Here is a 24,684-nt window from a genome sequence, read left to right on the forward strand (position 1 = left end):
AAAAATGAAGGTAGTTGATGATTGTTTAGCCATGTTCCAAACACCAACCCAGTCAAAATTAGGGCTACTACACAAAGTAATTCATATACTTGCTACAGAGTGAATAGAATTGCTTAAAAAACAACCAACCAAAATAGAGCATGTGAGGGAAAGTAAAGCAGCATTTACTTGCAATAAAATTCCAGCATATACAGTTTAAACAAAATGGGATTTGTCAGGATTTCCGTATCACTCACTCTTACTTTTCATATATTCGAATTGAAGATACTGTCGAGTACACGTGGTGTGTTCAGCCTCAGCCTGGACTTTCTCATCCTTGTCCCAGTAACTCTTCCAAGAACAACTCGGGAGCAGGTTTTCCAGGTTTTGGAGATGGTACTGGAAGCATGGTTGCAATGTACCAGAGCCCTTTCTATGCTGTTTGTACTGAAAGAAGGTTGGTGTGGGAGCTTGTTTCTGCCACTGGAAAAAGATTTTTTTTTGCCGCCAATAATTCAAAATCTTCAGTTTATTGTATTGAAAGTAAGATATTTTGAGAATTTTTTTCGGTGGTTGAAGCATCCATAGAGTTGGTGTAAACCATGCTGCTTCCCTCCTTTTAATTTCTACTTCTGTCTATAACATAGCCTTTGCAAGTAGCAGACACCATTTCCAGCAGTTATACCTGAGTGGCTGTATCATCAAATGTGATACAGCCCAGGGAGGAATGGTCCAAAACGCCTCTATCACTTCAGCTTTCATAGAAAACACTGGAGAAACACTAACATAGTTTGAGCTACTCCCTTGCCCTGAGGGCGGACAAAATGAATCCACACTTGATTTGGCACAGATTTTACACAAGATGCCCTTCCTGACGCAAACCTCCCATTTACGCAGGCTCGTGACCCCTCCCGAGGCTGCATTCATGTCTTTTCCCAGAAACAAACCAGGGATCAAACAACTAATGAACATCATTATCGCTAAATTCGACAAGAGTTCACTTACTCCAGCTAAAGCCAGATAAACCCCAGATGTGACTTGGATGAAGCGAAGACCAGATGGTTTTTGATAATAAGAGAAATAAAGTACAGAAATGTTGATAGAATAGTGAAACATACCATACAGCGTGCACTGGGTTCAGTTTACCCCAACAATGTTTAATCTGTGTTCAGTCATGATGCAGTCTGATGCACAATATGCAGTATGGATAAACATCTTCTCAGTACATGGAGTTTGGCCTCATTATGATTGATATCACACCAATAAACAGCTGTGTACAGTAAATAACTACAACTGCATGTTCTACACAACATTTGTCACCATTCTTTATTTTTTGGAGCGACCCATCAGAATATTTTCACCCCTGTTTGGACAGAAGACAGCGTTCCTCTTCACACGTAACAGCAAACATAAACACATGACAGTCATTTTGGTGCATTTCACTTAACATCAAGTAGCTGTACACTGTAGTCGAACACACAAACATATCGGCATTTCCATTCTAACAAAATGTTCATCTGTAATGAAGTAGTGCATGACCTTTTTCTTTGGAGGGGAGGGGAGAAATAAAGTAACACTGCAAGTGCATGAGTTCCCCCTTTTCTCTAGTTCTTGAAATGAGCCTCACATAAAGCCTCCCTCACTGGTCAATGAGCCCTCACACTGAATGTTTTTTGAGAGCTTTTAAAACTGGACGCTACAAATAAGGGATGGATAAATAACACAGGCACACTACTACACAGCTGTAAGTCTTCACACAATCAAAGGAGTGGCCATTAAAAGAGTGCACGTTTAAAACACCTCGTCATCGGCTTCACTCTGCAGATCGGAACGCTGCCTGCGTCTTTGGCATTTGATTAAAACAAGGCTGCTTGACTTAGCAAATGAGGTAGGTTCAATATTAGCTATTCCATGGGTCTCTCTCTTTCTCCACTACAGTGAGACTATTGAAATAATAACAATATTAGGCTTAAGACATACAATAACAATGAGATCTGTTACAACAGCAGATTTCAAACAAAACACCATAGTGCACGTTCAGGAGTCTGTATCACTGCATCGCAACCTCCTGGATTCAGCAGGGCTGACTCAAAACTTCAGGCAGGCAGAAGAAGAAAAACTAGTTGGCCTTCGAATCCTTCTCTGTTGAAGTTTCACACTCTGTCTTCTCGCCCTCGATTACACCTTTCTGTTATCGAAGAGAAAAACTGATTACATCCACTAAGAAAACAAACGTTTCCAATGCAAGCTACAAACTTTTTAACATTACCCGATGATATGAAAATGTATGCCTGTTTATGTCTAAAAAGGACCTGCCATGTTCCTTATGCTCCTTATTTTCTGTTACATATTACTAGCGCAGGGTTGGACCCCTGCTTGCCTTCAGAGCTGCCTTAATTCTTCATGGCACAGATTCAACGAGGTGGTGGAAATATTCCTCAGATTTTGGTCCATTATCAAGAAGCTGAAGAAATGTACCTAATAAAGTGACGACTGAATGTATACAGTTCATATTTAATAAGTCAAAAGTTATCTGCAAGCAACACCTGTGAGCCAGTAGCTCATCTCTCAGGCAGCCAATCAGAAGAGAGATGTCTTTAAGGGAGCTAAAAGGTTGTTTCAGACAGTGAATGAAGGTCTGATGAATGTCAGAGCTACTTTAGTAGAGCTCATGAATAATAACATTGAACTTAAAATGAGTATAATAGATCCACTTTAATTTACAACACAAACTTTGTTCCAAACAAGGCAACTAAACTCATGCTTAATTGTCAGTACGTTACCTTTGTCAGATGTGGGTAATAACGGTTCAACAGGCTGAAAGTGGTGACATGCAAAACATTGACGACGGCCGAGGCCACGATGGTGAAGAGGGCGATACCAGAGAGCACCCAGAGCAGAGCCAACCCTCCGACAAACAACAGGAATGCTGAGAGAGCAAACACAGGTGACAGGTTTGTGACTACCAGGTGGTGCGGTGTCATAAAATGCTACAGCGCAAGGGTGAGCACACCTACCCTCACAGAAAACAAAACCCACTGCAGATATCATCATGGTCACAACAGCAAAAGTGACAAAGAGTCCAACAGGCACTGCAGCCATAGCGCAGAACATCAGAGCTGTGAGAGCTACAAACGAGTGGCTGCTGAGGTACCGCCCAAGTCTCGTATTCAGCAACCGTGCTACCTGTAAGAGATCAGGTTTCATTGCAGCTGCAAGACAAACCATCAGCTGATGCACACAAATTAGTGAAAACATAAAAGACTTTGACAAGTGGAGGTGTGAAGTTTTGGCTTACCCTGGGGTCATCTTTAAAGTGTTTCACCAAGGCCGTCCATCTTTTCTTCAGCTGCTCAAAGTCAGCCCCACTCTCACTGCTGCTGCTCTGCATCTTCACACAGGTCTGAAGTGACTGAGAAGGAGGAAAAGCACACACAGTCAATCTGGCTGCTTAAATCCCAACACTTAGCTTCCTATTTAAAAGTTACTCCAACGGCTCAACACATCCTCAGTTCAGCCCCAGTAACAATAAAAACTAGCTCAGAAACAAAATCTGGGATAAAGCTAACAACTGTTGTGAACTTCTGTTGCCGTTCACTGGACGAAAGTAACTTTCATTACACACTTTTTAAAACATATAACACAAGTTCTGCTGTGAGGTACAAACCTTAAACGGAGTCTCGGCAGCTCACAACATGAGAGAGAAATCACGAATGTCTCGTGGCTGCTTAAAACACGTCCACGGAAACAACACACCCATTTAAAAACGCACATCTCCTTTCTTCTCGTCCCTCCTCCTCCTTCTTCCTCTTCACAGAAACTCAGAAAGGGTTCTCGATGTTAACGCTGCTACCTAGTGGTGGCCTCAGGTATTGCAGCTCTAGGTGGCTAGCAAGAGCAACGGAGCAAAGAAAATTAAAAACAGTATAATCTACAATAAAGGTAACCTAGTCCCATACTGAAGGCTTTGTCGTGTGAGGGAGTGCATTAAAAAAATAAAATATTAATAATTATAACAGTGACAAAATAAAACAAAATGAATTTAATTTTTTTTTTTAAATACACTCCTTACTCTGTAAAATGAAACTTTAGCTCTTCCCCACCCTGCACTTTCATTTGTTTTGGAGAAAAGAAATGACTGATGGCCCCAAAAAGTGGATTCTGTTCATCGTTTTCAGTGGGAGAAACGTTGCAGCGTCACTCATCCAAGGGTCTTCTTCACTTGGATTCCTTTTTGGGATTTCCCTACCTGAAGACTGCACATGAATCAAGACACTTTGTGACTGATGATATCACTCTGTGACTCTACCGCAGAATAAAATCTGGATGCAAGGATGCAGGAATCAAACATCTGGAGTGACCAAATATTTGCATTGCCCTCTAAAACCGTTTTTAAAAGATTTAAATCAAGTTAAATAAATGAGAAAATAAATGTGAACAATAGATTTCACTTCCAAAATAATAAACCAGCAGCAACTCCAAAATAAGCATGGCTAGTCATGTGTACTTATTTATTTCCTAATATTAGGGAAATATATTTTTCCCACAAGGAAACATATACAGATAGGTAACCATAAGGCAGTAGAATTAAGTATATAGTAATAAAAACACATATCGTTTGTACCTGACCCTAGACAGACTCATGTATATTTACTGTCCTCTAGTGGCAAAAATGATACTTTGCACACCATAACATCACTGATACAGTCATTTATGTTTAAATGTAAAAACAAATAATAACTTGATAATAACATGTAATACTTTCATTGCTAATGCATTAATAATGATGTGGAGCTTACGATCACTGCTTCACGTTATATTGATGCTACCTCTTATTTTGCCATTAACTGATTATTGGAACAGTGAAGTTTCTTCCCAGGTTGTTCTCCTGTTCCTTTTCAGCGGTGACATTTCTATACCCTCAAATGTATTTCCACCTGCACAGCTGCGTGTCTTCCCCTCCTCCTCAGACATATTATTCACTGTCATTAAATGATGCAGTCAGTAATTATGATGGATGCCGGTGCCAGCCTTCTCTGCTTCGGCTTAATTGTGCCATAAAACACAAATGGACTTAATTGAGTTGGTCACGAGGTCACGAACGATCAAATGATTTGTTCTTGCCGTTTTGTTTTTATTGTCACGGGAGCAAAACGGAAATCAGCGAAGAATAAACGTGCATTTCTGGAAGTGTGCTTCAGTAGAAAGCAAACACAAGCAGGTGACATCATTATCTGAGGTTACTCAGCACCTCTGATGTGGAGTAACCTCAGCAAACGGTACCTTTTGAATATGCCCTCATATTGACTGCCGAGGCTTTGTAGCAGGTGCTTTATTATCAGCAGTTCCCCTGAGATCCTGCAGGGGGAGTTCCTATTTCACTTAGAGTCTGTCGGGCTGAAATGGCCCTTTAAAAATAATGACCACACTGTTTAGCTCTCAGCTCTGTGCTGCTATTAGATGGCAACAGTAAGATTTCTCTCTGAAGACTGATCGGAATATCAAATGACTGAGCTTCACCCCGCCGCTGATTACTTCCTCGGTAAAAGATAGCAGATATTACCACAGGTGCCCACAAATTACGTTAAGTCCCTCGAGTTTTGGACGGCATTAAATTTTTGTGAGCACATAACTGCCAGGCATGGGCGAGCGAAACGGCAGGGCGATCTGTTCTGAATTACACCAAAGAGAGACACCCCTGGGACCAGTGATGACAACTTATTTGGAGCCTTTATAGCTGCTGGCCATACTAATTAATCACGCTGTTTGGTATTGTGTACAGGGGGAAGGTTCGGTGGGAGAGAGAAAAACCCCGCATCCACCTCTCCAGACTGCTAAACACCGTGAACTCAGTGAACCAAGGCTTTTCAGGAGGCACACAGGAGTTACACAAAAGGAGATTGTGTATGCAGTTAGTGCATCTGCACCCAAACAACAAGGGATTCCCAATAACTCAGCCCTGCACCCTTCACCCCACCCTCTGCAATCTCCTTGAATTTCAGGCTTTCATCTTTATGGCTCTTTCCCATCAGATTACACATTTCATAGTGGGAAACTCTGCAGGCTGGCTGCTGCACTGCATTCCACATAACTTCTGGCTGCCAACCAATGCATGCTTCATTAACACGACCCTGCCTGTCTGCTTGTTGTTCATCAGCACGCCCCTGTTGAACTGCATTAAGCTTCATCTCCTGCCAAAGCTGTGAAACATCTCGCAGGGAGACCAGCCTCAAATCTCAGTCATCTGTCAAACACTCAGTAATCAATAAATCATTAAGAAACAAATGACACCTTTGAAGCAATTGACAGCCTATTTTTTGCAAATCTTTAATATTGTTTTGTAGTTGAAGTCAGTTTAAGCAAAGCACCCCCCTTAAATTACAATTATTCAGTAACAAACAACAGGTGAGAACTCAAACAATATTATTCTAATTACTTTTCTCTTTGGATTATCTCCTCCAATGCGTTTTGTCCCCGAGCCTGAAATTGTGCACTGCTGCGCTGCATGCCATCATACAGTGTTTTGTAGTAATGCATTATTTAGGAGGAAACATGTTGAAATCAATCAAATCACCACGGCAGTGCAGCATTCATTTTTCATCACTTAGAGCTGCAGTGGGCAACAAACCTTCAAGCAGCTGCCACCTCTCTGTTTTATGTCCCCTTTCACCAGTACATTATGCTACTCACCTGACCTGCTCGGATCAGTCCTCGCTTACCATCTGGATTAAAAAAAAGAAAAAAAATCTAGTCTTAAATTGGAGCTAGAGGAGGTGTAGAGGTTTAATCACCTTCAAAGTACATGGTCATTACACAATGCTAGAAGGTAATTATGGGCTTTTTTGCTCATTAGGCCAAAAACATGTGGTTTAAGTCTGCAAAATTAAAGGCACTTTGTTCAGCAGTGGTTTTTTAAAAATATATTACACTTGGTTCAAGCAGTGTGTCTTTTCAGTTTCTTATAAAACCCGTGTACTGATTTTTTATAAGGCTGAAACTACTACTGATGCTGAAATAATAAATGTCAAGCAGAACTAATAAGGGGGTTTCCCTTCTGTGACCAATGTGACTGAAGTGAATTGCCATGCATTTCTAAAACAAACCCTCTTTCACATCTCATTTAAGATCTTTAAGTAAAATATACAACTAAAATGGGATTTAAATGAGGTGAAATCATATTATCACTTTGGTTGTGCGCTAGGTTTAATTCATATATGCTTTGCGCTGGTCAAAATAAGACATCTCGATGCAACAGAGCTGTTCTGTGGCTCTGGAGAAACAGTGAATGACATGTGTGACGAGCAGCCTGCTCTCCCTTGAGCGTAGTTGAAAACGGAATGTTGTTAATATGTCTCATATACATGTGGCACGGAGATATATTTGACTGTCTAAGAGCAAATTGACTGCACGATATGTCTCCTGGCATGTGTCAGGCTGCTCAACAGATTGCAACCAAAATGTGATTGATGGGCTGTCAGCAAATTCCAATTTGCATTCGCTGATTGTAAAAACTAATCACTGCGAGAGGAGGAGCGATGAAGAACCATGAAATAGTTGGAAATCTCCAGTGGTGCCCTGTTAACTGGTGCATGTCCAGCATTTTTTTTTATATCATTTGTTTGCTGATGTCTATCCCTTCGCTGACACACTGCAGTCAGTGCCTTCTGTGCATTATGAGAAAACGCGAGGGACCTGCTGCTTTTACTCGTCTGTGTTCGGCTTGTTCCATTCAATACCCACACCGCTCTCTCACATTTCCTCACTTTGTTCGCCTCTCTTTGAAGTTGCACAGGCGTGTTCGTCCAACAGCTGGCCGCAGGAGAACAAAATGTCTTTGGAGTCTGCCCTGTGTCAAATACGATAGCCCTCATTGTCAGTGGTTGTCATTTTGCCAGATGAAGGGGGTTGTTTGTGCTTCCTGTCCTCCGACTGGGCTGAGTGAGAGGCTCAAAGGGAGCTCCCTGGAGGGTGGTAAAGGGCGCTGCAGAGGATGAAGTCAGAGCCCTCATCAGCCTCTTAAAGCTGACCAACAGCAGCAGCAGCACCACTGCACCCTCCCTCAAGAGGGGACACACGAGGAGATAATGTGTACTTGGTTAAAGCTCTCCATTCGTGGCAATAAAGGTGGTATTTTTAAAAGAAAAATGACCGCAGCAGCCCCGAAGCTCACCAGTTATGCTGAATCCGTAGCCTGAATAATGGACGAAGATTTCCTAACCTACTGGTTTCTCGTATTGCCATTGTGGGTTGTTTTTTTTGTCAGCCAGTGCTAGTAGGTTTGGTTAGAGAGCTGAATCTGTCTGGATGTGCTGCACAGATGCATATACCTGGAGCGCAGATGTCTTGGACAAAACACCAGTGTTCTCTCATTGTCAGTGGTTGTCAACAAACTGATTGGCAAGGCTGGAAGCATCACTGGCCAGAATCTGGAGGTGTTTCAGTCAGCGAGGGACAGGAGACCCCTCAGAACAGGAACCTGAAATAACAGTTTGCACAGGCTCGCTAAAAATCGCCAGATATCAATCCAGTAAGATACGCTTGGATGTGATGGAATGGGAGCTTCACATCATGGATGTGCTGCTGAAAGATTTGCAGCAACTGTGTGATATTTAATGTCAATATGGAAAATTTTTCATTATCGTGGTGACTCTATGCCACAAAGAATTAAGGCAGTTCTGAAGAAAAAAATAGGGCCTCCAACCTCGCACCAGCAAGGTGTACTTGATGAAGTGTACATATGAACATGTTTTGGTGCTCTGTATCCAGAGAGACTTTATTGCATCCTTATAACAGAGAACTGTCTGATCCTCAACCACGGTAGTCATTTATTCAAGCATATGGTGGGAGAAGATTAATTTCATGCAGGCGAACTTTTCTCTGATCAAACCGTTGAGTTGCTTAGTACCCAGTTGCATCTGCAGTTAATCCTTACTGTGAGAAAATCAACCTAGAACAAAAACAGTGAGCTTCTTCAGAGCAGAAATTAATGAATGCCCTGACACGCATGTGGAATCAATCTTTTCATGTACCTTCTGGCAATTAAATGCCTTCCCAGACGAGTTAGATTTTAGGAGTCACATGTTGCCTGTTTTCTTCTGTCCTCAGCATGTGCGTCTCTTTTGATAAACCCTAGCATCAGGCTTTTGATTTATCATCAAATACATCATAGACGGTAATTTAATTTGCGATACTTAATCAGTGTTTTCCCCACTTTCAATTACAATGAATCAACACTGTCACCGCAGTCTGTCACTAAACAAACTTTGCCATCAATTCCATGCAAAATCTATGAGGCGTCACTGAATAACAAAGTAGAGTGAATATTATCCAAAGTCGGGTCAGTGGGTTTATGCAAGAAAAAAAACAAAAAAACGAAAAAAAAAACCTGTGCTGCAAAATGTTGCAATGTGTTGTTGCTGCTCCTCATCACATATTCAGGTTCTTATTCAATGTCAGTATTTTGATGGATGGCTCTCGGTGCCTTTTGCTCCTGCATTTTGATACACTGTTTGAATTATGATTAAAGAGGGAGTTGGCTAAAAGCAGCAAGAGGATTAGTGACAGCTCTCGAGACAGGAGAGACTATATAAGAGAAGGAAGATGGGCTTGAGAGGTCACCATTAAAGAAAGGTGATGGTAGAGTATATTACCCTCATGCATTATTTGCTTCACTTTTGTGCCAGTCTGACCTGGAGAAGAGAAGAGGAGCGGGAAGGGGGAAAGTAAAGATGGGGGACGAATAAGGATGGCAATAAGGGACTGTTAAACTTGTAGACGTCCTTTTGTATTCCCCATCACTTCACAATGTGCCCCTCAGGAAGGCAGGGAGAGTCTTCTGGCCATATATTACAGCTTTACTGTCAGTGACTGGACTCGCTCATTAAACCTAACTTGATTGTTTTGAAGCAAAGGGAGGGATTTGTGCATCAGTGAAGGATTTGGACAGGAAAAAGAGATGATTTTCTCCTGTGTTTTTTTTGGAGGTTATAGCAGTGCTCCACATGGTGGAACATCCTCTAATCAAACTGCAGGGCAGTGGTCTGTCAGTGTTTAAACAGATCCTTTATGATGCAAACAAATTTGTCAGGTGCATGTGCATAATATCTCGCTTGCACAAATGCGCAGAGAAAAAAACGACAACGCGCGTCTGCTGTAAGTGTCAACTTCACAGGTGACCTTTTGTTTCTGTTAGCTGTTTGGACTTGCAGGTTGTTTGATGCTCTAAACCACCCTGAATTAAGCACTACTCCAACATCAAGGTGGTGTGGTTAGCTAGATGAAAGCAAAGGGCTTACACGGCGGGTAATACATTCAACAGGCGCATATTCACAGCTAGAAGTGAAGCAGCTGGGGAGAAGGAGTAGGCACGATGAAAGTGGATTAGCATGGATTCATCATTCTCTATCACAGAAAAGGCATGAGTGCTTCATGAATCTACTCTGTATTTCCTCGCAGAAGGGCTCAGCAGTTTATTGGTTGCTATAAACACAAAGGAGCATAAAAGTGTCCAATTACTTGTCTTAGCATTTAATGGTAAACATTTTTATACCGCCTTGAAATTTAAATGCATTAAATGCATTGGTTTAAATGCATTTAATTGATTATTTATTCTGACTCACTTCATTAAAAAAAACAGAAGCTGGTTGGCATGTGTGGAACTGATCTGTAAGTCTTTGGTGAACCCCACCTCCCATTTTTCTGGTTTAAGTAAGTAGATTAAAACCACTGAGAGCTTTATGTGTCATGGCCTGGGTCTACGGACCCAGGACTCATGTATTTTAGTTATGTTCGTGTGGTGTTTTGGCTTTCTCTCCTTTTTTCCTCCTGGTGTCTCCGTGTGAGCTTCCAGACGTTTTGGTTCGCTGTGGAGACTGCAAACCCGGAAGTGTTCCTGCACTAGAGAGAGCCACACCTGCCGCTCGTCCTCCTCTGCCAGCTACAACGGATTACGCCCGTCAAGGGAGCAGTATTTAAGACTGTAGCTGAGCTGAGGCTGACGCTGGATCCTTGAGTCAGAACTCGTCAGTACAGCCGTGGACTTGATATAAACCTTCGAGAAAGTAGATTCCCTGCTAACCTGTTTGTGTTACCAGGAATCTGGAGCGGTGCGTGTTTTGGAAGTCACGGTATGGGTGTTTTTGGAGTCGCCACTGTTTCACCTTTCACGAACATCTGCACTGTGTGGGATTCAGGGAGAATCGCCACGGGACCACAGTGCCGGGATTTTGTATATAGTTGTGTGTTTTCCACCCCTGTCAATAAATCCACTGTCCTTCACTAAGAGTCTCGCGTTTGGGCCCTAATTTCTCTGCAACTCCACGGTCTGCCATCGCAGCCCGTGACAGAATGTGGCTTTAGGGCACATTTCTCTAAAGAATTAAATATTCATGACTAAATTAACAACAGTGAAAGTTAACTTTAGGGAAACAAAACTTCTTTAAAGGCCCCCTGTGGAGTTTTTTTTAATAGCAGTAACTCTATAGACTGGTGATGTTCTGCTGACTTGGTCTCATTAAAAAAAGGCAGCATTTTAAAATTTCTAAATAGTGAAGAACTCCCACGGCCACTATTTTCTGATTCATAGGACACACAAAAAGAAATCACAACATTTTGCTGCAAAAGAGCGTCAAATTTCATTAAAAAAAAAAAAAACCCCACTGAACTGGCTTTAGATATGATTTTGAAAATAAAACATTTAATCCAGTGAATTCACTGAAAAGTCTTTTTTCATAACTACAGGCATAACTGACAATAACTTTGGAGAAGTCTTACTGTCCCACCTACTACTGTTTGTTACCGTGTCTTCTAAAGTCTCTCTCAACTGTGTCTCCATGCTCACGAAGTGTAAAGTATTGAAGCCACAATAGCACTACAACATTATACATCTATAGAGTCTATGTGAGCATCATGTTCTGTATGCCCGTGCAGAGATTAGCTGCCCACACACCCAGTGTTGTGTGTTGCCAGGTTGTGTCATAGATGGTTCTAAATTATATAGTGTTGATTGCGCTTCATAGTCATAGTTCAAGCACAAAGAACAAGGATTTATTTATATTTGTCAGGCTGCTGGAAACTTGATCCAACATTTAGAGTTTAGTTTGCATTCATGATTCCTTTTGCTGCATTTTGAAGATGCTTAAAGTTCAAGTTTTTATTCCTGTTTATGTCTCTGAGTTTATTTGTAATTTCTGGTTTATGTCCTCTTGTTTATTGGGTTCCCTTTGTGCCTTTGCCTTCGTCTATCTGTCCCTCGCTCCTTCTCTGTTCGCTCGCTCCCTCGCTCTCCGGGTCCTAGTCACGTCCTTGTGTTTTGTCTCCCTATTCTGTTCCTCTCCTTGTCTTTCATTCCATGTCTCCCCTGTCTGTCATATGCATCCATGTCGGTTTCTTCCCCGAACCCCAGTGTGAAGCCCGTTTGTCTCTGTCTGCATCTCATTGTGTTTCCTGTTTTATTTTGACAGTCTCTTGTCCTGTGTTCAGTTTTGCTTCCCCTGTCTCGTTATATCTATTCGTCTCAGCTGTGTCTCTATTTTGACCCTTGTGTACGTATATATTGTGTCAGTTATCCATTATGCCTTGTCAGGTCGTCTGTTAATCCTCCTTTGTGTCTTCAAGTTGTTCCAGGTTACTGTTCAAGAGTTAGTTTTCCCAGTTTATGATTCATGATTAGTGTCACGGCTGCCGAGGCGAGCCGTGTGGAGTTGGAAAAAGGACCCAAGAGCAAGCAGTGTATGAAAAGATTAGTGGAGTTTATTTACAAGGTGTCAGTGGCAGGAACAGAAAACGAATAATGAGACAAACTAACGGAAACCTAAACTGGGAAAACTAAAGAGCAACTAGAAATCCACAGGACACGGGGTGAAAGGCAGAGAGACGCAGACTGACGGAGGATACAAAAACGCAGAGAGACACAGACGAATGCAGAAAAGCGCGGACTTACATGGAGTAATACAGACGAACCGGCAACAGGCAGGAGAACACACAGGGCTTAAATACACACACCAGTAATCAGGGGATAAGAGACAGGAGGGCAACACAGCTGGGAGAAATCAGAGCTGACGGGACAGGGGAAATGTAAACTGAACACACTCACATCAGACATGAACCTTCAGAATAAAACAGGAAATTAACAGACAGAGAACCAGACAGGACACTGAACTTGACAGGCAGACTCATGAGCAGACACAATAACACCATGGACAGACAGAGGGAACACAGAGAAGTGGGAGCAGGCAGGCAAAGAACAGAAACCTAACAAATGGCAAAATAACAACAGAATACACACTCGGAATGAACAAAAGCATAAGGAAACACAAAACACTGAGTCCTCAGACTCAGGACCATGACAATTAGTTTTTGGTCTAGTTGGTTTTCTCATTCGCTTACATTTTTGTAAAATTATTTTTCTTTGTCAGCTAATGGTAAATATTTGGACGATAATACTGATTATGATAACGTTTTGAATTCTTCAACCAGGAGGGAGTAGAGAAAAGGATATGAAAGAATAAAAGCCAGCACACAGTCATGAAAAGGTTTGTTTTAATCGGGTCCAGTTTGTCTCGTTAAACGCTCTTTTTATTTTTGTTCCTGGTCTCTGCTTGCCTTTCTATAAAAGTTCCCACTAGTACAGAGCACACCTTATCGTGACTGTGTGGGTGTGTTTTGATCAGATTTGTTTGACCTGGAAGTGTATTTGTCAAAACACAGAGATTCAAATGCTGCAAAATCCAGATTACCAGATGAGCACAGCTGGATCGGCACAAACGTGCATAAATCTCTCACGTGAAACAGCTACAGCTGATAAGTTTTGCGTTCAGGTGTCTCATAAGATGACTGATGCAAAAAAAATGTTTTTTAGGGCCTTTCAGGTTGGAAAAATTACCTTATTTCCTCCAGTCTGTACCATATATTCTGTAACACCTTCTTCAATACATTTCCCGGAACAATTCAGCTGATTTGCTCCAGTCACTTTGTTCTCTGAATACAAACCTTTTTAAAGCTTCATCATCCCACTATATAATTTTACCACAATCAAGACATGATTTGCCACCTCCTGCAGTCAAAAAGACTCACAGGTGTGTGACACTCCTGTGACTGTAAACTACTACTGATGTCCCTAATCGTGCTCATCTGTGTGACGAACCTCGTCAGATGAGTCACAAGACGGAGTGCTGTTGTTTGTCTTTGTGTTTCATTTAACTCTGTGCGAAGGCAGGTCCAAACACACACTTACAGCAGTTATTGCTCAGTAAGGAGGATGAGTTGAGTATTTTAGAGAGCGCCTGGAGCAGTGACAGACGCCTACATCACAGACAGATATAATAACAATATAATGCAATCCAATTTGATGTCTCTCTGAAGAAAATATCAGAAACACCCACGTTTGTGCTGTAACACCTGTGTGTTAGGAGGAAATGCAATGCAGCCCTGTACAACGTTATTAAAACCTCAACACTGAGTTTGTTTAGTACTGGTTTTTGCAAGGATGACTGTGCTGAACTGTTACTGCTGTTATGCAGACTCCTCCGCTGACCTCTCTAAATACACCTTATATTACCATAAAGGTTTGATTTAAACCTTTAAAAAGCTTTTCATGGTGCGTACTGCCTAAGTGATCATGCTTAGAGCGTTAATAGGCACTGAAAAGCTTATCTGAAGAAGCACAAACTGAAGAGGGCTTCATCAGGGTGATATGGAAAAGTACAATGTGGCACGAACTCAAAAATATTTTGCTCAGCAAATAAATGATATTCGCAAATTTTATTTGTATTATTAAATTAGGTTAGAGAGCTTATTAGTGATTGCTTTCTGCTCTGAATTTACATTGTAAAAGTTCCCTTTAAATGTTGTAGTGTGTAGATTTTTCACTCTAATGTGAAACGATTTCTCTAACTCTGGAGGGTTTGAGGCCATTTAGAAAATTTAAGCAGGTAAAATGCTGACTGCACTCACCGGCCAACTGCTTGTTAATGTAGATATCTAATGAGCCAATCAGAAGGCAGCAACTCATGGCATTTAGGCATGTAGTCAAGATGACCGGCAAAAGGTCAAACTGAGCATTAGAATGGGGAAGAAAAGGGATTCAACTGACTTTGAATGTGGTGCCAGAAATTAATGCCAGTGGAGCTGGTTGGATTATTGTTTGAAACTGCTGATCTACTGAGATTTTCGGTTTACAGAGAACGGTCCAGAAAAGAGAAGATATCCAGTGAGCAGCATTCTCTGGATGAAAATGCCTTGGTGATGCCAGAGGTCAAACTTTTTTGATAGGAAGGCAACAGTAACTCAAATGGCCACTTGTTACATCAAAGCTGTGCAGAAGAACATCTCTGAATACACAGGACACCAGATCTTGAAGCAAATGAGCTTCAGCAGCAGAAGACCACATCGGGTGCCGCTCCTGTCACCTAAGAACAAGAAACCGTGACTAGAATACACACAAAAGCAACAAAACTGGAAAATACAAGATTGGAAAAACATCGTCTGGTTTGATAAATCTTGATTTTTGCTGCAACATTCGGATGGTAGCATCAGAATTTGGCGTCAGAGTGGTATGTAGCAGCTTTTCTGCATCTTGCTTAGTACAAACTGAGCATTGCTGAGACACCACAGCCTACCTGAGTATTGTTGCTGACCATGTCATAGAGCTGAAAACACCCCAAACTGCTTTCTTAAACATGGCAGTGAGTTCACTGTACTTGAATGGCCTCCACAGTCACCACATGTGAATCTAGGAGAACCCGTTTGGGCTGTTTTGGAACAGGAGATTCACATCATGGATGTGAAGCTGACAAATCTGCAGCAACTGTGATGCTGTCATTTCATTATGGAGCAAAATCTTAGAGGAATGTTTCCAGGACCTTCTTTAATCTGTGCAATGAAGAATTAAGGCAACCCTGAAAGCAAAAGAAGGGGTAACCCAGTGTACCTACTGTAGCACAGTGTAGCTGTTAACCAGATAGGTGTATTATATATATAGCACAGTGTGTAATGGACACAGTATACCAAATTAAAATAAATAAATTAAAAAGGTAATTAATTACAAGTGAGATTTTATTCTAATATAAAAACAAAACAAATCTATGACTATAAACACTTTTACTGCCGTGACATTCATGGTCTATTTCCTTATACTGTTTAGAGGCATTTGCAATAGATTTTCCACATATGTAAAATACAGTAAAAGTAGAATTTCCCGAAAAGCAAGTTTCAAGTGAAATAATCATGAACACAGTTGAAGATTTGCCCACCATTACTCTGCTTTGAAGTACACTTGAGTGCACTAAGATTTTAATATGGGATATATTTTCACTGGGTTAAAAGTCAAGCCTCTGAAGCATCAGTGCAGCATTTACTTTTTAAATGCTGCAAAAACATAACCTATGATCAACAGCATATATGGTTTTCCATCAAACATTTGAACAGGCGCTTTAAATTATGTTTTTACAGCTGCCGGCTTGGGTCTGCACTCCATCTTCATCCTCCTTGATCTCAGAGCTTCATGTGGCACCATCAATCACATCCAATTACATTTAAAGTCTCACAGATTTTCAGGAAGCCTCGCTCCTAAGTGGTCCTATGTCTCACATCTATGCCGTGAGCTTTACGTCAATGTGGGCGGCTTAAGAAAAACAATTGGATTTCTTGAAATCTCAAACCTCTGTAAATCAAAGTTCCCCCTAACTACAGCCCAGAAACATCGTCTCTGTAAAATCAAAACAGATCAAAGAATTTTCATCCTATATTTACAAGATATTTCTTTTAATGACTGAAATGTTTCTTTGAAGCCTGAACTTTTCATTGCTGACTAATATCATTAACACTGCTCTACTCTGTTCACATGTCCCAGAGAGCCAGCACGCACAAAACCCGTTGACTGACTGAAGCAGCTAAGTGGAATTTAGCCATCAAACTGTAAATGATAAAATTAGAAGTTTGACAGCCCCTGATTACAAGGATTTGCTGCTTGAAATGAGAAGAAATTGCATGAAAGTTTTCACAGTATTATGTGAACTTGAATGACAGACAGACAAGGAAATTGGATAAAATAATGTGCCAGGGTTTGATTTAATTTTTCTCAATTTGTCTTCACTCAGGCTGAAATTTTGAATGAAATCCCTTCAATGTATGTGAGATGCATTCTCTGAAACAACCACAGAAACTGTTGTAATGTTAAAATCAGCCTTTCGTGTGGTTTTTGGATGATGTCTAATCTCTGTCTTGGATATATAGATGAACATATACACTTGATTAGATACAGCTTGCTAATCTGGGTTGCACCAGTACTGCATTACTTTTAACAAAAGTAATGAGATTTCTTCTTTGACTGAGAATTCAATTCAATTCAATTTTATTTATATAGCGCCAAATCACAACAAAAGTCGCCTCAAGGCGCTTCATAGATACAGAGAAAAACCCAACAATCATATGACCCCCTATGAGCAAGCACTTTGGCGACAGTGGGAAGGAAAAACTCCCTTTTAACAGGAAGAAACCTCCGGCAGAACCAGGCTCAGGGAGGGGCGGCCATCTGCTGCGACCGGTTAGGGTGAGAGAAGGAAGACAGGATAAAAGACATGCTGTGGAAGAGAGACAGAGGTTAATAACAGATATGATTCAATGCAGAGAGGTCTGTTAATACATAGTGAGTGAGAAAGGTGACTGGAAAGGAAAAACTCAATGCATCATGGGAATCCCCCGGCAGCCTAAGTCTATTGCAGCATAACTAAGGGAGGATTCAGGGTCACCTGGTCCAGCCCTAACTATATGCTTTAGCAAAAAGGAAAGTTTTAAGCCTAATCTTGAAAGTAGAGATAGTGTCTGTCTCCCGAATCCAAACTGGAAGCTGGTCCCACAGAAGAGGGGCCTGAAAACTGAAGGCTCTCCCTCCCATTCTACTTTTAAATACTCTAGGAACAACAAGTAGGCCTGCAGAGCGAGAGCGAAGTGCTCTAATAGGGTGATATGGTACTACAAGGTCATTAAGATAAGATGGGGCCTGATTATTTAAGGCACATTATTTATTTATGTGAGGAGCAGGATTTTGAATTCAATTCTGGATTTAACAGGAAGCCAATGAAGGGAAGCCAAAACAGGAGAAATATGCTCTCTCTTTCTAGTCCCTGTCAGGACTCTTGCTGCAGCATTTTGGATTAGCTGAAGACTTTTCGGCGAGTTTTTAGGACATTCTGATAATAATGAATTACAGTAGTCCAGCCTGGAAGTAATGAATGCATGAACTAGTTTTTCAGCGTCACTCTGAGACAGGATATTTCTAATTTTAGAGATGTTGCACAAATGGAAGAACGCGGTCTTACATATTTGTTTAATATGTGCGTTGAAGGACATGTCCTGGTCAAAAATGACTCCAAGGTTCCTCACAGCGTTACTGGAGGCCAAGGTAATGCCATCCAGAGTAAGAATCTGGTTAGATACCATTTTTCTAAGCTTTTCAGGGCCGAGTACAATAACCTCAGTTTTATCTGAATTAAGAAGCAGAAAGTTAGCGGCCATCCAGGTCTTTATGTCTTTAAGACATTCCTGCAGTTTAACTAATTGGTGTGTGTTATCTGGCTTCATGGACAGATAGAGCTGGGTGTCATCAGCATAGCAGTGAAAATGTATGCTATGTCTTCTAATGATACTGCCTAAGGGAAGCATGTATAATGTAAACAGAATTGGTCCTAGCACTGAACCCTGTGGAACTCCATAATTAACCTCAGTGTGTGAAGAGGACTCTCCATTTACATGCACAAACTGGAGTCTATTAGATAGATATGATTCAAACCACTGCAGCCCAGTACCTGTAATACCTACAGCATGTTCTAATCGCTCTAATAGGATATTATGGTCGACAGTACCGAATGCTGCACTGAGGTCTAGCAGGACAAGCACAGAGATGAGTCCACTGTCAGAGGCCATAAGAAGATCATTTGTAACCTTCACTAAAGCTGTTTCTGTGCTGTGCTGAGCTCTGAAACCTGACTGAAACTCTTCAAATAAACCATTCCTCTGCAGATGATCTGTTAGCTGTTTGACAACTACTCTTTCAAGGATTTTTGATATGAAAGGAAGGTTGGAGATTGGCCTATAATTAGCTAAGACTGCTGGGTCTAGAGATTGGCTTTTTGAGTAAAGGTTTAACTACAGCTAGCTTGAAGGCCTGTGGTACATAGCCGATCATTAGAGATAGGTTGATCATATTTAAGATCGAAGAATTAATTAATGGCAGGACTTCTTTGAGAAGTTTTGTAGGAATGGGGTCTAAAAGACACGTTGATGGCTTGGAGGAAGTAATTATTGAAGTTAACTCAGAAAGATCAATTGGACAAAAAGAGTCTAACTTAACATCGATGGTACTAAGAGTAGCTGTAGATAATGTTACATCTGTGGGATGATTGCTGGTAATTTTTTCTCTAATGATAAAAATTTTATTTGTGAAGAAGTTCATGACGTCATTACTAGTTAACGTTAAAGGGATTGTTGGCTTAAAAGAGCTCTGACTTTTTGTCAGCCTGGCTACAGAGCTGAAGAGAAACCTGGGGTTGTTCTTATTTTCTTCAATCAGTGATGAATAGTAAGATGTTCTGGCTTTGCGGAGGGCTTTCTTATAAAGCAGCAAACTATTTCTCCAGGCTAAATGATGATCCTCTAAATTTGTGACACGCCATTTCCTCTCCAGATTACGAGTCATCTGCTTTAGGGTACGTGTTTAAAAATTATACCACAGAGTCAATGTGTGCACAAATACAAGCTTCAAATAAATAGGGACAAGATGTCGTTCATTTCTAATGATTGTTGCTTACAGCGTTCACAAAATGCGATTTGATGCACTGGACATGATTTTAATTCATTATCAAGGAAAATGAGAAAGAGCAAAAATAGCAACTTCATAATTATTTGTCATTCAATGGATATTAGCCTCATATTAATGTATTCTTTTTTAATATTATTGTTGTTGTTAATACCAAGGATACAACTGAATGCCCACGTGAGCACACGCAGCCACAATCGGCAGCATCCGACAGGCTCATCCATCTTTATTACTGCAGCAACAGCCTGCTCACACTTGCCATGTGAATACACAGACTCTGTGTTTTTTCCTCGTCCTTCCATGTTTCCCTCCTTATTTCCTCATTTTTGAAGCATAAGCTTCACATGGGTAAGAGTGGACAGCACATTTATCAAAAAGACAGACTTTATCTTAGTGTGCAGATGAAAAGCGCAGTCCCCTCAGATCGTAAAATTCAATCCCGTGTGGATTTATTGAGAGACCACTCGCAGGTTGTTTCCATGAAACAAACGCGCCGTTTCTTTTGTGCAGCTGCTTTTAATGTGACTGTTATGCAGGGAATGTGAAATGTGAGCATTATTTTTCTAATTGGCTTTTCGTGAGCTCTGTGAATTGATGATTGGTAGACTGTGAATATGAGCAAGTCAGAGATTGGTTTACTGCCTGTGGATCGAACCAGGGGGAGTTTGGAAGATGACACAATTGTGTTGCTTTGTCTTCAGTCAGAGGTGATTATGGTCTGATAAAATAACATCTTCTCCTGCTCCGTTTCTCACTTATACTGACGCTGACAGGAACAAAGTGTTGGATGACTCAGGGCAGCTGTCAGAAGACTTTAATTGGGCACGCACACACTCACACTCACTCACACAGCATCATCATCACTCCAGAGGGCATGACACTGACTCACAATCACTGTCTAGAGGTTTACACCCTTAGAATGTACTGATTTACATTATGAGGACTGGCTTTCCATTCCATCAATAACATATATCTGCACACGCACACACACACGCACACACACACAAATCCCTCCTCTCGCTGTATGAGCTTGTGAGCAACCCCCTGGACTGCTTCCGATGAGCTTCTGCTTTGTTAGTGCAGTGTAAGTAGCAACATGATAACATCTACCCAGCTCTGCAGTATTTTCTAAATGCTTTAAACCACACTGATTGTAGTTCCCATAATTTTAATGGTACACAGCTGGATTTGAAACTCTAGATTTATGCACCGTTGCACAAACCGGGGAGAAATGCTGTCCTGAATCAGTGTTACACGCTGGCTCTACCACCACAGTAAGTGATAAATGGGCTAAAATAAGCAGTGCAAAGTGTTTCATATGGAAATGGGAAAAATGTGAACCGCTGTTTTAAACGTCAGTAACTTCTGTTCATCTGTTGCAGCAGAAATCGAGACTCATCAGCCCAGACAACTTTTTTGTAGCCTCAGTTTCTTCAGCACCATGGACCTCATCTGCTTCAAGGTTTGACATGTTGTGTGACCACCTCTGCCATCAACAAGGCATTTTCACCTCTGCCTCCGGCCATTCTTTGTAAGCCCTAGAGATGGTTCTGTGGGAAAATCCCATTAGAGCAGCAATTTCTGGTACTCAGTGCAGCCCACCTGGTACCAACCAATTGAACAGCTGTACCTAATAAAGTAATAAGTAAGTAATAAACCAATGGGTGTACATTCTAGCAACTATTTAAAAAGAATAGCTCTACTTAAAAGGTACTTATTTTGCTTTCCTTATTTCCTCATATATTCTCTTACACTGGCCTCAGCAACCCAGTAGGCAACAAAATGGCCAAAATCTGAAATATTAACCTCAAAATTTGTATTACTAGTTGCTGTGCAGTAAGTCAGACTCTAGAGTGCTCTAAAGGCTTCAGACAGTTTTTATAGTCTGGATCTTTATGATGCCTATTAGTTTAAAACATTTCCCTAGTTTTGAATGTTCAGCTAGAACGACTAAAAAGTCTATTAGAAAGTCAGCGTTAGTCATATTAGAAATTTTGTTCTGATAAATCACTAAAAAGACTAAAAACACATATCCAGAAGAAGTATTTTATTAACACAGTTTCTTAACTGTATTTATTTTGAGTATCTTAATTTAGAGTTTTAATTTGAATAGTAATGATAGTAATGGATCCTTTTTGGGTTTCAGCTTAAAATTAGTAAAAAATAACATGATTATGTGATTACCTAAAAAAATAATAATGGGCATTTATCAATAAAAAAAACATCTGATCTTTCAAGACTTCTACAGTTTCTGCATTAGTGCAGTTAAGCCTTTTGTGTTTCTGTTATGGATGTACATCTGTGTAGTAACATCCTTGGTGTTAACTAATGTATGATTTTATTAGTAGACAAAAAAAAAGACACACTTCACCTTCAGCTCTGTGTCTCAACACTTAGACATACTGCTCTTTATTTATTTAATCAAAAATATGTGCCAATACTTTTCTGCATACTTTCTCACAGCACAGTAATACATAGTCCTTATACAGTCAATACATTCATTAAGAGGAGGAAAAAAGTGGATTTATGCAAGCCTATAATCACTCCAATACAATCAAAAAACACTGATTTGAAATACTGCCACGGAGGAGGGTAAAAGACTGCTCGAAAAAGTCATTGTGTAGAAAATCGCTATCAGAAAAATACCAACAAAAAATGCCAGAAGCGTCATGAGTACATTAATACATCATTAGAATAGTGTGCTGCATTTAATGACTGAGTATAAATACATATTCGATCTTATACATTACAAGTCCTATGGCACAAACACTTTTAAAGCTCCTTTCTGTCTAATATAAACTTTATTTACACACACATTTGTGCACACACAATTGTGCAAACACACACGCGCGCACACGCACACACACACACGCTGCAGAGCTGAGCAGGTAGAGAGAGACAGAGAGGAAATGGAGCAGAGAAAGATGCGTGAAAGAGAAAATACAATTTTCCCCTCTGATTGATTTATGTTTAGTTATCTTTTTAATATCTGGCTGCAGAAAATATAGATCCCGGGCACTTTCTTTTTTCTCCCCCTCATAATAGGGAATATTTCTTGGCACTGACCACCCTCACACACCAACACCTTCTCCCAGCAGCCTCACGTGGGGGAATATGGGACACCTGCATGTGACGCCCCCCCCCCAACAAACACACACACACATCCATCCCTCCGTTTTGATTTCGCAGCATGTCTGCCTCTCTCCCTGGAGGCCGTGACAATGAGCCGCTGGTTGTCGCATAAAATGTCACATTAACATTGGCGAAACACTGAATGGGGTTAACACGCCAAATGAATGTCATGGCAACACTGATCTGGGTTGAGCTCCGTACACTGATGCTGAGGCAAATTTTTTGAAATTGCACTTTCCTAGTGATCGCATGTTGGCCATTAGGCAACGCTGATTAGAACCGAGGCACATATTTCATGGCGTTTACATTCGATCAAGTCTGACATCCTGCTGCTGAGCGTGGCTTTCAGTATCCACTGGTTTCGGCTCAAGGCCCCTAAATTTCCTGGTGAAAAAGATGGAGCGATACGCTGTGCACGAGGCATAAAAGGCTCCAAGGTAATCAGTTAACAATTAATGAGGACACCTGAGAAATTAACTTTGAGCAAGTCCTTTTGCAAGCAAAGAGGGATGAGTAGGAGGAGTAAAGGAGGTGAGGAGCAGATGGCTACTCGCTCATTTGTTTGTTTTTCTGTTTGTTTGCATTCAGGGGGAAAAAAATCAATTTGTGTGGGAAAAAAAGAAATTGGAAACGAGAATGGACGGGCAATGTACCGAGAAGGCGGGAGGGTTGGAAGTTGGGAAATTGGGTTTACTCTGGTAAAAGAAATCTTTGATGACAAAAGAAATTGGAAAGACTTGTATTGTATAAGCCCATAGCTGGAATTTGTACAACTGCAGCACTTGAAAATGTTTTTAGCACAAAAGAAATGGAGGTTTTGGACACAGTTTTATCTCTCTGTGAGGAGTTCAGCCAGTTCACTGGTGGAATGAGGATTTCTTAATAAATGAGTTGGACTAAACTCATTATCTCTCATTTCCTCATCACCTATAGACACTCCAGGGCCCTATGATAGTTCAGAAATTTGATTTGGTTTATCTGTGACATCATCAATTCTTGTGAAAACATACCCTCCCTTTCATGTAAAATGTAACCAAATGCATACCAAAGCCCAGTTTGGTGCCACCTGGGGTAAGTGGGCCCAGCAGATGTGCAAGTTAATATTCGTCAGCTATAAATGGGTGGATATGCTCATTTTAACATAATATGTACTGTTATATTGTGTTGGAAATGTGTAAGCTTATTTGACTATCAAAAAACAAACGTTACATTACTTCAAAGTCTATTTGCCAGAATGATGGTAAGTTTTATTTGATGGGAAAATATCTTCTTATGCCACTTTTATTGTCTCACCAAAGAAAGTTCAAGACTGATTTAATCATAAATGCACTATAAATGCATATTTTTTAAAATAATTTTCAGAATGGGCATAGGAAAATTATATAAAAAACATTTATATATTTTTTTAATGTTTACAAGTGCACTCCAACACCAGCTATAACACAACATTTAAAAACTATTTAATTCCCAACTCATTGCATAGTAATACTTGGCCATCATCACTTTTTTTTAGTATCATTTCCAACATGCATGGAACAGCTAAGGAATACCGTGTTGTATTAATGAAGATGGTAAATAGACTGGTTCACATGTGGCACTCTTATACTTCACAAGTAGAGTAGCTCTTCTTTTTTTCTATGTCTAAGTGCTTTTGTCTAACATTCACACTAAGATGAACACATCAGGGACGACTTGGAGTGCAAAGATACATTGGCATGCAGACTGGAGCATGGCTTGCCCCACTAAACTTCTTGATTAGT

The 24,684-nt window shown here is 40.7% G+C and overlaps 1 protein-coding gene across 1 annotated transcript; it reads right to left on the reverse strand.

Moving 5' to 3' along the window:
* Nucleotides 1-1,111: 1,111 nt before the first annotated feature.
* Nucleotides 1,112-3,804, reverse strand: LOC147332562 (lipid droplet assembly factor 1-like). The gene is made up of 5 exons (XM_086290616.1): nt 3,647-3,804; nt 3,278-3,391; nt 2,997-3,165; nt 2,763-2,908; nt 1,112-2,167 (listed from the first exon to the last, which is right to left on the reverse strand). Exons 2-5 carry the CDS (start codon nt 3,368-3,370, stop codon nt 2,099-2,101), a joined length of 477 nt encoding a protein of 158 aa, XP_086146742.1. The 5' UTR covers nt 3,371-3,391; nt 3,647-3,804; the 3' UTR covers nt 1,112-2,098.
* Between the last annotated feature and the right edge of the window lie 20,880 nt (nt 3,805-24,684).

The sequence above is a fragment of the Aulonocara sp. 'chitande type north' Nkhata Bay genome, linkage group LG4 (assembly GCF_057382095.1).
Source record: "Aulonocara sp. 'chitande type north' Nkhata Bay isolate Kocher_YH1m ecotype deep benthic linkage group LG4, A_spYH_male_GT1.1, whole genome shotgun sequence".
In the NCBI taxonomy this organism is placed as follows: Eukaryota; Metazoa; Chordata; class Actinopteri; order Cichliformes; family Cichlidae; genus Aulonocara; species Aulonocara sp. 'chitande type north' Nkhata Bay.